The sequence below is a fragment of the Coffea arabica genome, chromosome 1c (assembly GCF_036785885.1).
Source record: "Coffea arabica cultivar ET-39 chromosome 1c, Coffea Arabica ET-39 HiFi, whole genome shotgun sequence".
Classification (NCBI taxonomy): domain Eukaryota; kingdom Viridiplantae; phylum Streptophyta; class Magnoliopsida; order Gentianales; family Rubiaceae; genus Coffea; species Coffea arabica.
Window position 1 is genome coordinate 52,725,972 of NC_092310.1, and position 14,970 is coordinate 52,740,941.

Genomic DNA, 14,970 nt, shown 5'->3' on the forward strand with positions numbered 1-14,970 from the left:
TTTTAAAAGCAATAGTCAATGATTAGTCATTAAGGTATGTATTTTGTTCTTAACAATTAAAACGGTAGAACATTGTTTTCTGCTTCTCGTTCCATATATATATATATATATATATATATATATATATATGTTTCCATTATTGTAGTTGATTTGTCTACAAGCTTGTCAAACTAATTAAAGTTCATTCATATCTTTATTTGAGATATACCGCAAATTAAAGGTGAGGGTTTTCTGATTACAACCAAGCAAAAGTATGCTTTCCAATTCGATGATGGAAACTACACAATTGAAATTGGCAGCTTCTATCCTAAGTTTGAATTGAGGCCAGCGAAAGAAATCTCATATATGCGTAATACGCACAAGTGGAAGTGAAGCAATCACAGAAAAACTTTCTGCCATACACCCCACTTGAGAGTTGAGTTGAGATCCTTCTGTTTTTCCTTGAATTCTAAGCAAACTAAACAGTGATTCCAACCTCATGTTCATTCCAATTCGAAATGAATAGTCTTCAAAACTAGGCTTCTTCCATTAGCTTCTCTAACTAAAGTTGCTACACCTCACCAACATCCATATTCATATGATGCAAACTGTTTTTCTAACTAATAAACAACAATGCACCAACTCACCAAACGCGACTGTTTACTTTTTCCTTTTACATATAAAAGCTAGCCTCCATTCCTCTCGACGAGACCAGCATAGTTCTACAAGAAAAACCAAACCCGTTTTCTTTGTTTCCCGAGTGGCATAGGCCAATAGGGCAGGGCACAAAATTTGCAAACAAAACTTCATAACAATGAGGAATCAAATTTCATCAGCTCTTGTATTCATAGCAGTTGTTCTCTTCCAATGCACGGACATCCTAGCTCAACCGGCTGCCGCCGCCCCAGCACCACCTGGTCCAACCAACATCACCAAAATCCTCGAAAAGGCCGGTCAATTCACTACATTAATCCGGCTTATGAGAATCACCCAAATCAGCGATCAGATCAATGGCCAACTCAACGATACAAATAATGGAATAACCATTTTTGCTCCAGCCGATAGCGCCTTCTCAAGTCTTAAATCCGGCACCCTCAACTCCTTAACCGATCAACAGAAAGTCCAGCTTATCCAATTTCACATTATACCCTCGTTTATCTCAGCGACACAGTTCCAAACTATTAGCAATCCAGTAAGGACTCAAGCCGGAGACAGCTCGGCCCGATTCCCGTTAAACGTGACCACCTCCGGCAGCCAAGTGAACGTGTCGACTGGGGTTGATGATGCCACGGTGGCCAACACAATCTATACGGACAACCAACTTGCTGTTTATCAAGTGGATAAAGTGCTTCTGCCCCTGAGCTTATTTGGTGCTCCGGCACCGGCACTGGCCCCCGCTCCGACATCTGGAGAGGATAAGAAGAAGAAGTCAGCGGCTGATACTCCCACGTCAGGTGATGATACGCCGTCGTCCGATGCAAGTGGGCTTCGCGTGCATGGCATGGCCGTTTGTTTTGGAGCTGCGATTTTCGCTACAGTTTGGTTGTGACGAGTCAAAAATGGACGGTGGTGATTGAATCAGGTGGGGAGTGCTGATGTGGGGTCCGTGTTTTAAGGCATTCCATGATTTTGCTGAGTCCTATTCGACGGTCGAGATTGAAAAAAAAAAAAGAAACTTGATGTGTCCTTTTAATAATTGCATGGAATATGGTCGCATTTGCTATTTGGAGTTCTGAACTTAACGTAGCACATTAAATCATTCAATTTTTGGATTATGTTTAGGGTCTTTCACACTTTTTGTTCCTTTTCTTTTTTCACTTTTTTTTTTTTTTCATTTTCTTCCAGCTTGTGTATCTTGAGACTATGTACCATAATGCAGCAAAAATTTGTGTTTTTATTCCTTTATTCCCGTTAAATTCATCCATCGGATATGTTATCATAAAATACCAAAGTTGGTCCTGTTCTTAAATTTTCTTGGGGCTTCTACTTAATTCAAAATTTTAACTGCTCGCTGTTTGCATAATCAAAATCGGCCATAAAACTAGGAGTATTAATTAGAAGTAAATATATGAATTCAGTTCATAATAAATAATTCAGTGATGGTACGGCAACAGTGCTTTGGTCTCATTATGGATAGGCGATTATGAGGTGTAGATGTGGTTTTTGGTCCATACCAAAAAATCAAAATCACCGGGATAATCTGCTATCCAAATACACTCTGAGTTTTTTTTATAACGGTGGATTCGTGGCAAAGTTGAGATAAGACATTTGATGTGATTATACACTCCTAATACACTATAATGGGGAGGAAATTAAAGAAACCCTCTCATTTGGTAAGAAATTGTAATCGCTTTTAAAAGAGACACTCAAAGCAAGTTTGTTCAATTCTCCTTATTTACCAAACAAAAAATGTTACAAATGAATACTAATCATTAGGGATATGGGATAAGTACCTCATTAGGCCCCAGGTCGTGTTGTCCATTCTGACTCTCCTACCGTCTCGTGTATCCTTAGAGGGCGGGGTGCACAGATACAGAGAGATTAGTTTGACAAAAGGTGGGGCACTCCCAACATTGACAACAAAAAAAAAAAAAAAAGAAGGAACACTAATCAATAGTGAAAGAAAGAAAAAAAAGGAGGGGGCAGGCTTTCCTTGAGATTGTTGACATGTTCTTCATTGAATTTAGGACACTGGGCATGGTAATTTCTTTGAGGATACGCGTGTGAAGAATGCAGACCCAATAATACTCTGGATCAACATACGGAAAATGCGTGCTCATGGCCCACCAATACTGTGGGCCCATATACTGAGACCCGTAATAATGGCCCACCATATGGGATGCTTCGCTTCTAACTCCCGTGACCCCCTTCTTTTTCTCTCTCTCTTGTTCGTTTTTGATGGAATTGTTTTTTCCACTATTCCGCGTGTGTGTGCATTTCTAGGGATTAAAGAAAGGGCTCTGGGGAACCAACAGAGCCATAATTATTGAAGTCTAGGGAAATTCTGGATGAATGCTTATACTTTGTACTGCATGCAAACTTGAAGGAGAGGAGGTGGTGGGGGAATGCATTTCAGACAGTTGGGCCCAAAAATATTAAGCATCGAAAGGAAATTAAAGGCCCGCGATGGTTTTTTGGGAGAATAATAAACTGCTGCATGGGTGGCTTGGCTAGGCCAGGCTGCACTTTGTTGTTATTATTTTTTTATAAAAAAAAAAAAAAAGTCATTTTCTTCTACAGTATTTGTTTCAACATCCATATAATTTTTTGTTCGTGTTTGAGATAGGAAAGAGTAATGAGGCTAGTTTCGAGTGCTCGGTAAGGAGTTTAAATCTCACGATCTGAGATACCAAAAATTCCGAAAAATTAGATGTACCAAAACACTCTTTTGATTCTCATACAATCTAGTTGAGTTCGCCTTCCCCCGTGGAACGGGATAGCATATCCAAAAAGTCCCCCTCTCATGCAGAATAGGATGATAAAGATGTTGCTAATTTACAAAAAGTTGGGCTAAAAACATTTCTTGACTAATACAAGCTAACCTTTGCATCTCGGTTGCACAATCATGATCTCATCCTTTCCATCGTTGTTTGAAGGAGAAGCCTTTCGAAAAATGAGAAAGGAATTCAAACTAATCCAGTTTATGTTCAATTTGTTCTAGCTGCCAGTGTATCCAAAAAATGTTAAAAATTTGTTCTTGAATTTGTAAAGTCTAACATGAGGGGGAAAAAAGTATGCTTTGGTGAATTTACAAATTTAGCGATAAAATGTTGGGAACATGAAAAAAAAAAAATCAACAGTTCAACACTCGACATCTCAACAGTATAGATGCCATATTCAATTTGGAGGATCAATCTGAAAACCAAAATTACACCATAAACGAAATTTTGAAAACACAATTATATATGGTGGCCTTTGGTCGAAAAACTTGCATTTGAAATTTCCAAAGCATCATAGTCGATCACATGTTAGCAAAGACTACATAACATTTAGGATACACCAAATTTCAACGTTAGAGGTTTGAATTTTCAATTTCCGATGTTTCCCCTCTACTTAATTGATTGATACAAAATAAATAAATAAATAAATAAATGAATAGAGCAAGGGACGGCTAACCGTGATGGATTGATCTTTCGTAGAAGGGACCCCTTGGCCCCGGCTAACATCAGTCATAGCTGGCGGGAATGATCAATAAAACATGCCTTTCTTCTGTTGTGTTTCATGGTTAATGTTTCTTCATCTTCTTCTTCTTCCTTTTGTTTTGTTTACTCTACTAGTAAGTGCTGTATGTTATGATCGGAAATTCAGAATTTTCAAGCTCTGTGGTTTCGAATTTCTGCGTCTTTTTTCTCAGTTTCCTATCACTTTGAAATTCTTACGGGTGCTCAGATTCTTCACTATACCCATATGGTACAAATTACAAGAAATGGTGTGTTTGGTTCTCCCTGGTCATCCATCCATAAACGGGGTGCGATGGCCATCGAATTTGTACAAGATGTTGAATTAAAGGTGGCCCTTGAGATGAACTTCACTTCGAGTTTTCCTTCGCTTTTGAAAAAAAATTACTGCGAGTAGAAATCAAGATCGAATATGCCGCAGCTAAAAACATATCAAAGCTACCCCCAAGAGTTGAATACATGGTTCAAAAAGCAAAACAAGCCTTAAACAACATATTACGCCAGAAAACGCACCAAATAAATGAGCCAATCTAAAGAAAACAATTTCACCCCGGCCGCCTGTATCAGCATCCGGGATCCTGCTGAAGGCTTAAGCTGTCTATGTTTTTACATGTAGATTGGGCCTGAGAGGGGGTCGCAGCGGTCAACTGGCCGGTTCATGCACGATTCTTTTCCTTTCTTTACGTCGCTATAGCGGCAGAATGCCGAGATTTCTTCAAGAAATTAACAGGGACTGATGACGCTTAACAACCGGTTCATGCACGAATCTTTATACGTCGCTATATATAGCGGCGGTATGCTAAGATTGCATAAGAAATTGGAGTTAAGAAATTAACGGGACTGACGCCTACCTAACAAACGGCTTGAACGAACATCCATCTCCTTTTATGGTACTCTCTATCTATACCTTGTTTAACATTAGCACATACCTTAAACCAACTTACCATAAACTTCCAAAATGCTTCTATATACGGCTGCTAGACACATCTCAAGAGATTCTCAGCTCATTGCACTATTAATTGGGCTTAAACCCTCCTTTATATAGTCTTCAGGGGATTACTTTATTCTAACTTGGCGTTTTATATATATGAAAGATTTGAAAGATTACCTGCTAATTTTGTTGAAAGGGAGATTTGGACTAAAATAATTGAAGCCGTTTCAAGCCATATATATATATATGTGTGTGTGTGTGTGTGTGTGTCTTGGGCTGAAGCTAGAGCTAGAGAGCATCGGAAAGAGATTGGAACAAAAGATGGGGACATCATTGTTTGCATGCAGCCAAGGGTAAAGACAAGTAGTGTGTGTCGACATGTTGTGTTGAGACAGAAGCAGAAAATGCTGACACGTTTTCTGTGTGTGATGAGTTTCATTTGAATCCTAAATTGGAATCAAGATCTCATCTGCTGTAACTCCTAGGTTAATATATGCAAACAGATTTATCTCCGAGGAAAAAAAATATAAGCAAACAGATTTATCTCTGAGGATTACATGCCTTGCATTAATACCGTCATTTTGGCTGTCAAGATTCCGTTCTCGTTCACCCAAAAAAAGAAAATGTAATTGATGCGAAGTCCTCTTCGTTGTAATTTGTATTTCCATGATTTTACTGTTCAAGCGCGAATGCAAAATTGTAACAAACAAATGAATATATGGTCTTGACTCTTGAGTCCATAAATGAATCAACGACTCTTTAGTTCTTGATTTGAGAGACACAACAGTGATTGATGTCTTCTTTCTACGTATATTATTGTGTGGTTCATTCTCTTTTTCCCTTGTATAATCTAAATCACAAGCATTTCAACTAGTGTGCGACCGGGTTCAGCTCAAAAAATAACCAAACAAAAGAAGAAACGGAAAAGGAAAAGTATCTCGTCTCTTTTAAAGAAAATAGAATTGTTACAAGATCGAATTAACCAGGATTATGCCACCCAAGTTCCACATAGGAGAAAGCTAGAGTTCAATTGAAACAGTTTGATGAATTCTCAACAAGCACCAATTAGCAGCCAACCAAAAGTTAACCAAAGAGAGAGAGAGAGATCCGTGACAGAAAGGTACGATATATGTGGCCTAGCCCGTAGTTTCCTATCCTAAAAAGGTCATCACCTAGTCACTTCTCTAATAATTCCACAATTGATTTGAGGCAAAAGTCGAAAAGAGAGGGACTAACCAAAGAGTCAAAAACTAAACTTGAGAGAGTGCAAGAAAAACGAAAGCAAACTACAAAAAAGAGTTTAAGAAAGTGGGACGGTTACCATATTGTTGGCAAACCCTCATTATCACAAGAACTTTCAGTAAAATACACACATTTTCTTCTCTCAGCCAAAGGTCCATCACCACAATCCATGGTCCAACCAAGAAATACAAATTCAAACTCCAATACATTGCCCTAGTTTAGGCTGTTTGTAGGAGTGACCCAAAAAGGACTTTTTCACGGACTCACCAAAAGTGGTCCAATATAAAGCTCCCCCTTCGCAGGGTAGAAGTAGAAGTAGAGAAATTGTCTCTGTGGATGCAGTCATCTAACCCATGGCCTGCCTTTTGATTGCCAAGTCTCTATTTTGTCAAGTCCCTTCCCATAGTCAGTGGCCCCCTCCCTCCCCCCCTAATCCTCCTCTCCTTCTCTGACAATTCACAAGATCCCCTCTTCTCTCTCTCTTTCTTTCCTTTTCGAATTATGGAATGGTCCTTTTCCCGTTCAGCATCGAAGGAAATTTTTGAACCTCATTGGTTTCCAAAATCCATGGCTGAACTCATTGATGAAGCAAACTTGACTAATTCATTTTGTTGCAAAAAGGGCCTGCTTTCATTCCCTCCTACTCCAAGAAAATCTCTAGTTAATCCGCCTTCAGCTTCATTTCCACTTGATTTACTTTGGCTGCCCCCTCTATCAGTACTGCCAGGCATTATTGTTGGAGGCGCCGATGGATGTCTCAAATTGCCAACTAAATTATTGCTTGAGCTCATGTTTCCTAGCAGCAATCCATCTCCTTGATTTGTAGTTATAGTCGATTGGGATGTCGAAGTCATTAGCCCATTCAAGTTTTCCGCTTGGCCGAAATTCTGCAGCTCATTTCTGCTTTGGTTCAAAGAATTGAAATTTGAAAGACTAGACAAAGATGAGCTCATGAGGCCAAAGCCTGTTCCAAAGATAGCTGAATTGCTTCTTGTTGATCCCATTTGAGCTGCTTTTTGCAACAGTGCAGTTGCTGACATGTGAGCCGGTGCTGTTTCATGCTGGCTACTATTTTGGCCATTGTTGTAGTACAGTGAACTAATGTGGTCTGACAAATTTCCTCTGTTCTCCTCTTCCTCCTTTAGTACTCGGGGCAGACCGGATGACGAAGCATTCCCACCGATATTGAACCATTGATTCTGTGAAGACAATCCCAGCATATTCGTCGGAGTCATTTGGACCAGTTCAGGCAGGCTTGTTGAGCTTGACGCCAAGAAAGCATTAGAATTACCTGGATGATTTCCAATAGGATTATTGAGCTGAGTATTTGCATTATCCAACCACAATGGCAGCCTAGGTTTCTGACCATTCAGATTAAGCTGGCCCGTGGCAGGGTCTAGTCCAGCAATACTATTAGAAAATTGTGGATTTCCGGCTGGTTGAAGACTGCTTAGACCCCCATTAAACAATTCATTTCTGAAATTAAGATTCGCGGATGGAATTGGAGCAAACCTTGCACTTTCTTCAGCCAATGCATCACAGAAAGCTCGATGGGTGATAAAGCTGTCTTTTCTGTTAAACATAACCGAATTCGAACTCAAGAACTTGACTAGCTATTACTAATATGCGTACTCAGGCGATAATAAAAGCTCAACGCCGTTGACCATGAATCAATAAATTCCTTAACCAAACAAATCATGTATAGAACATAGATACTACGTACGCTACACATGATTCGCATTAAATTGAACTTCTATGATGGAATTTTCAGTTAAAAGGGTTTAGCATGCATACCTGGAGAAGAGTGTTCCGCAGTCGCATTTATACTCTCTAGTCCCGCAAATCTTACTATGAGCTTTCCAATCCGATTGGACCGCATATTTCTTGGAACATTTTTCGCACTTCCATTTCTTCTCGCCATGTTTTCTGCTGAAATGTTTCTTGATGCCGGTGAGGTCTCCCAGAGCTCTGGACGGGTCATGGTGAACACAAGTCTTCTCCGGACAGATATACACTTTCTTCTTGACTTCTTTGTTGGTTCTTTGCTTCAGCTTCCAAGGAAGATTGTGACCTCTCCTGTGCAGCTGCAAATTCTGGTCTCTCTGAAAACCCTTGTTGCATATTTCGCATATGAACCGATTTGTAGCCATCAAAGACTTTGGTGAGAGTGCTACCACTTCTGCATCTGGATCTGCTAAAAAATCCACAGTTTTTTTATTCAATAACACACGAACAAATATGTACTTACAGATAAAAAGGAAAAAAATTCATAAGGCTATGGAAATAAGCTAGCTTGCCTGGAGTTCCCGGAAGATTTCTCTTCCTTTTAGCAGTGTTTGAATTAGGGTTAGGGTTGGAATTGTTAGGATTAGGGTTTGGAAGATTTGGATTAGGATCTTGAATGAACCCTCTTAGTGAAGAAGCAAGCCCTTCATCAGACATCATCTTGAAGTAGAAAAGAGAGAGAGCAAGCTATATAGCAAGAAAGAGTTAAGAGCAGCTGCAGCAGCAGCAGCTGAGCTGATGATGTAGCTAAAAGAACAAACTCAAAAGGTGCCGCGGCAAATATATATGCACTACAAAACCAACTGGCTGCTCTCGCCTGCCTACACAGAAAAAACAAAAGGATTTGCTGAAAATAGCTAAATCAAAACTTTCCCTGAAAACAAAGAAAAACCCACATAACATACAAAACTCAGTTGCATATCAGTACAATTATCCACCTCTTCAGTCTTCACTGCTACTAATACTTGCACAGATCTTCTTCGCCTTTGTTTGAACCTTAGCAGAAAAAACCATATAACCATGAACAACAGCCAGCTAAAAGAAGGAATATTTTCTCACTCTATCTTTCTCTTTCATTTCTTATCTTACACGGCTTCTCTCAAGAGGGAGTCGGTCAGCCATAGACTCAGAGTGGACCACTCTCCCTCTCTCTCTCTCTCTCTCTTTCTCCCCCCCTCATGCAAACACATATCGACATCTTGGTCTCCACAGTTAAAAAAAATAAAAAATTTTGATACTAATAATAATTCACTTGAATTAGCTTTAGTATATTGTCAAATAGTATGAGCTATAGTATATATTTTTTGATACTTTTCATGGCTTAGACTAAGATCGAATTTGTCCTACTTCTATTGGACTACATGACTAACTAGCACTAGCTTAGAAAAGAATTATGGATACATGGCAAGGTAAAAGAGTACTATTTGACCGAACAAAAAAAACGGTAAAAGAGTGCTAGCTAGTGGTAAAAGGGAGTAAAAAGATAAGAGTAGTAGAATCAAACATAGATCTTCAAAAAGTTTGATAGGGAAAAGTGCAACGCCTTTACAGCCATTCATCAGGTAATAATGATTATGCCATAATTGAATTTGGACCCGGGTTGTGAACATTTTGAGCAAGAATTAAAAAAAAAAAAAAAAAGAAAGGGAAGAAGAAGAGAGAGAGAGTGACCGTGGCACTGTGTGACTGTGTGAAATGATGGATAGACATGAGTGAGTGAGACTGGTACGAGTATAGTATTCATACGGTGCCGTCCCGTGAAGCTCCTGACTAGGAATTGGATTCAGTGGAAGATTAGGTGGGCTGGACCGGACCCACAATGTTGTCATCGCATATACTGAGGGAGATATCATTACCATTATAAAAGTACTACTTAGTCTTGGTACCTGTAAGTATTTTTGTGATGCTGGTTTTTATTATTTCAATTACATCCTTATTAATTGATGATAAAAGTTTTACAGTGTGCTCTTATAATTTATGATAATTAACATTCATTGTAGAAAATAATGGTTGATGACAAGATAATAGGGTTGCAAACGAGTCGAGTCGAGTCGAGTTTTGGGCTAATCAAGTCGAGTCTCGATTAAATTTTATCAAGCTCGAACTTGAGCTTGAGCTCGACGAGCCGGCAATTTAAAGCTCGAGCTCGAGTTGGAAAAAAATAAAAATAATTATTTTATTTTTTAAAAAATAAATAAAATAATATTTTTTCTTAATAAATAATAAAATATTAAGGATATATATGTAATTTTACTATTAAAATAAGAAAATAAAAATATATATATACACACTTAAAATAATATATATATATACTTAAAATAAAAAAATAAAAAATATTATATATATATACTTGAGCTTGCGAGCCTAACGAGCTTAATATTTTGAACTCAAGTTCGACCTCAATTTCGACTCAAGCTAGTTTGAACTCGATATTGATCGAACTTGACTCGAACCGCTCGATTCGTTTGCAACCCTACAAGGTGAAATGTTAATTGATGATTAAGTTCACCATGCTATATCTTATCATATTGATTTATAAATGAAACAATTAATTTATGAAACATTGAATAAATAGATGAATTATGTAAGTTGTATACATCCAATTTTCCATCTTGAACCCAATATATCTCAATTTGATTTTAGTATCACGAGGCTTAGTTAGTTAGAAGAAGTATAATCAAAATTTGGTTTTATTTTTTGTGATAGTAAAACTACCATCCTTTCCAATAATTAGAACATTTTACTACATTTCAAACAGAAATGTCGTGCAACGCATTCACAATTGCTTGCAATAACAATCACCGGATACTATGTACATGTTAATTCTATCAAAGTAAACATCTATTCGAGGATGCACATCAGTGCATCAAACAGAAATTTTTTTTGATTGCATCATAAATATGTATTTTTAGTTTTTAAATTATCATTTTTATTTTACATGAGTGTTTGGATAGCACCACTATTATCTCAAATAATATTTCGCTTGCATCATAAACACATTTTCCAATCCACCTTTTTATATTTCCAACGACCTTTTTATCTCATATACATCACATCACAAAAAGTGCTACAGTATTTATTCCAAATAATATTTCAAATATCCAAACAAAAAAGGATCCCTTGTCCAAACATACTCGTTAAACAATTTCTCCAATTTTGGTTCGAATATAAAATTGAGTCGCACTATTTGATATCCAAAAGATACCAAATAAGAAGTGAATCGGGTGCTATTATTTCTGTAAATTTTTTTCCTTAAATTTTTGCTAAAATGTTTCGATCACCCCGGGGTGAATGATAGCTTTAACGGTTTTAATTTTTCTGTGCTTATTTGGTGCGTGCACTCATAGAAAACCTATCAAAATTTTAGCATCTGACATTTAAATTGTGATATTCAGTATTAACTGTCTCTTGCAATTGCTGCTCATCTACACATATCCAGAGTAGAGGAGAAATACGGAGTGCAGAGATAATTAAAGTTTGACCTTAAATTGTCTAATTTTTGAAACATAGTACTTTTTTTCATGGAAATTTTTTAATTAGCATGGTGCAACCGCTGCATTAAATATCTTTCAGAGACAAAGGGTACAAGGGGTCCAGTGTAATCGTCTACAACCCTCCCCAAGATCAAAAAAAGAAAAAAAAAAAAAAGGGTATAAGAGGGCCTAGACGATTTCAGCTTGGACGATTGCAAGATTGTTTGTATGTTACCAAATTTGAAATGAATGATTGAGATTAGTTGGTATATATGCTGATTGATTAAGCATATATGATTGAGAAGTATGGCGTATTCTTTTAGGTTACTATACAATTGGTCCGTAGACAGAAGACGCAGTTGCATGTTTTGCAGGGTAACTAATATATTTCTTCGAATTGAGATCGATGCCTCCTAGTCCCTCCCGTATATATACTACTATATATATATATATATAGAGAGAGAGAGAGAGAGGGTGTACTTGTATCGTATGTGTGTGTGTGTGAGAGAGAGAGAGAGAGAAAGAGAAGGATATGAAATGGATAACAGTAGCAGCATACTAGTAATAGTAATAGGAGCAGTAGTACAAAGACAAGAGATGACTGGTAGCGCTTTGATATGTCGACCAGTCCAACCAAGGGACGAGACACCCACGAACAACATACGGATACATACCAACACGCTTTTCTAAAAATTCGCTTTTCTTCTCTCAGAGTCTCAAACAGATCATGAGACGATGAGATCTTGATTCTTGAAACCAAAAATTACTCTTCGCACCCGCAGAGAGAGAGAGAGATGGTGGGCTGGGCTAAATTCTGATGCCTAATTGAAGAGTTAAAATTATACTACTATTATATATATGTAAATGAAAAAGAAAGTTAAGAAAGAATCTCGGTTTCTGAACTGTTCGATTCAGACTTCAGACACCGCCCGATCTATGCAGATGATTGATCTCTCCCTCCTCCCTCCTCCCTCTCTCGGCTGAGGCCTGAGGGTCCCCCTCCTTCTCTTTCCTCTTGCTAATGCGTGAAATTGATAGATACTCGTTCATTTATTACCTGGCTAGTAGTAGTACTGCAACATATGATACTCCTTCACTTTTTTCTGTTCCTCTACGTACGATGTATTGCTTGCTGGCTGGGTAAATTTTTCGACAAAGGTGGTCTTTTTTCACTTTCCTTTTTCCTCCAAAAAAAAAAAAGAAAAAGAAAAAATCTGCCTTCTTTTGTTTTACAGAATTTACAGAATTTAATTTGTCCACGCTGCGATACATATAATTTTTTTTGGTCCAAAAGAAGGGATTTCAAGACTTATAAGATCAGAGAAGGCGAAAGAAAATTGTTGAAAGTGAAATCACGTACTTCACAGTTAGTTATCTGATTAATTTAATCAATCGCCGCATCAGTTAAATTGGGTCTTGCAGATTACAGTTGTTTTAACCATTCGATCTTCAAAACATATACCAAATGCCACAAGATATATAAATCTCATCATTCCCCCCCCCCCCCCCCCAAATTAATGGTTGAAAGCTGCATTGGAGGAGTACGAAAGCACTGTACTTACTGAGGGGAGAAATGATGCATTGGCCAGGGCGGGGCGATGAGTGCCTGAGCGTCACAAAAAGAAGGTCACGAGCCAAAACGTACGTTTTGTGGAACTGCCAAAAAGGAACAGGAATCCAGCAATTAGATTTGTCTAACAACAAGAGATTTTTATGATTGAGGGGAAACTTCATCAGCTTTGCGGAAGCTGGCTCTCATCTGCCATCACTTTTGGGCAGATGACTACAATACAGGGAAACTTCTCAAGAACAGAAAAAAACAAGGGACAAAGAATATTCTTATCTGCTGATGTTGTAGATAAAGAGTGTGATAGCAATAATAAACACGGTAGAGAGCCGGTGTGGCGCCATGGCATTATCTAGTTACTCGATCCAGAAAACAGTCTATAAATTGCTCAAAACTATAATATGTGTGCATTCTTGGATAGTTCTACGCTTCTAGAACGCTTTCTCTTTTCTTGGACAAGCTTTATCTCATGAAATTAGAGAGCGCAGATAAAGGTTATTTGGATTGCACCAAATTAACAATTTCTTTTTTCAAATTTTCTTTTGCTGTTTACATGTTTTTGTTGCCAAATTTGGTAATGGACGCGGAACAGTCATCAATGGTTTTCCGAATTATTTGCATCTTCGTCATAATATGGTTAATGCTCAAAGTTCTATGTTTGAAGGAAGAGGATATATAACTTATGCTTGAGAGATATCACACAATTTTTCGGGGACATTTACCTTGTATGTCTCCAACGATTAGTAAATTCACTGCATGGTTTCGGTAAGGGCCGGCTTTATGCAAAGAAATTTCATCAAGCAAGATGAATATAATTTCTAGCAATAAGCATAACTGTTTCACGAGACCATTAGTCTTGAATCAGGCAATAACAATTACTAAACAAAATATTCTTGGTTATTACCGTTTCCCATGCATGCAAGTTTGGAGAGTATTCCCACGTAAGCTTTTTTTTTTTTTTTTTTGTTTCATAAAAAAAAGCAAGTAAGCTTTGATTAAGCTTGATTAAGGTAGGGGTTCAAGATTACCTCAAAGGTCATGAATATAATAAATGGTTTGGCTAACGAATGTCTAATAATGTTAAGAGGTTTTTTAGGTGATAATTTTTTTTAAAAAAAAGTACAATTAATTCAAAAAGTGTTTAAATATAGGAGATGCATAAACGGTAAATGCACGTATTAAAACGATAAGTTGAATAATTTTTCTAATGGATGCCAATTATGCAGTGCAGTCGTTAATATATCTAACATTCACTTAATCTATCATGCACATATACATAATAACAATTATTATCTTTCATTGCATTTATATAATTTCTCTATTTAATTTTACCTACCCTCCCTTGTATTTATTTACTTTCTTTAATTAATCTTACATTTCAAAAAAATATGACGCTTGAAATATATCTTAACGAAATAGACCCTAAGTTAAAATTTATTTCTATAATAAAATACGATTACGTGAATGAGCAAGAGATAACAAATGGTTATAGATTAATGTAGAGTAGTTATTGCATTTGACACATGAAACTATATATATATATATAACCAGCAGATGCCTCCATCAATTCACTCACTTGCATCAATAAAATATAAGGAGGATGGTATAAAAGCTCAACCACTTTTGGCATGAAGCAGTCGGATTATACTCTTTTGAACAACCATTGGGATGCTTTCTTAATTCCCTCGATCTCTGAAGAATGCAAAGTGTTGAAGACACCAAACCCCACATCAAACTCACCTACTCAAATATCAACTGCCTAGTCCAGAATGTTTCTTGACGCCAAGCCTGAATTTTATGGGGGAGAGTAATTTA

General features: G+C 37.4%; 2 protein-coding genes across 6 annotated transcripts; one reads left to right on the forward strand and one right to left on the reverse strand.

The window, feature by feature from the left end:
- The first annotated feature begins 679 nt into the window (after nucleotides 1-679).
- On the forward strand, nucleotides 680-1,690 carry LOC113727833 (fasciclin-like arabinogalactan protein 11). Its single transcript, XM_072077173.1, has one exon. The coding sequence runs from the start codon at nucleotides 794-796 to the stop codon at nucleotides 1,526-1,528; it is 735 nt and encodes a 244-aa protein (XP_071933274.1). The 5' UTR covers nucleotides 680-793; the 3' UTR covers nucleotides 1,529-1,690.
- A 4,697-nt stretch (nucleotides 1,691-6,387) lies between these two features.
- Nucleotides 6,388-9,343, reverse strand: LOC113727841 (protein indeterminate-domain 13). Of its 5 annotated transcripts, none has more exons than XM_027252228.2 (4): nucleotides 9,054-9,343; nucleotides 8,628-8,932; nucleotides 8,125-8,524; nucleotides 6,388-7,902 (listed from the first exon to the last, which is right to left on the reverse strand). In XM_027252228.2, the coding sequence occupies exons 2-4, from the start codon at nucleotides 8,773-8,775 to the stop codon at nucleotides 6,879-6,881; spliced, it is 1,572 nt and encodes a 523-aa protein (XP_027108029.1). In that variant the 5' UTR covers nucleotides 8,776-8,932; nucleotides 9,054-9,343; the 3' UTR covers nucleotides 6,388-6,878. The 5 variants fall into 5 exon arrangements, with proteins under 5 accessions (XP_027108029.1, XP_027108012.1, XP_071933279.1 ...); XM_027252211.2 differs by having other exon boundaries at nucleotides 8,628-8,936; XM_072077178.1 differs by having other exon boundaries at nucleotides 9,021-9,343.
- Nucleotides 9,344-14,970: the final 5,627 nt, after the last annotated feature.

Coding starts and splice junctions, on each gene's coding strand:
- LOC113727833 (XM_072077173.1), top strand. CDS start 794: ATGAGGAATCAAATTTCATCAGCTCTTGTATTCATAGCAGTTGTTCTC.
- LOC113727841 (XM_027252228.2), bottom strand. CDS start 8,775: ATGATGTCTGATGAAGGGCTTGCTTCTTCACTAAGAGGGTTCATTCAA. Junction 8,525..8,627: donor AAATCTTCCGGGAACTCCAG/GCAAGCTAGCTT, acceptor TGGATTTTTTAG/CAGATCCAGATGCAGAAGTG. Junction 7,903..8,124: donor TGCGGAACACTCTTCTCCAG/GTATGCATGCTA, acceptor TATGTTTAACAG/AAAAGACAGCTTTATCACCC.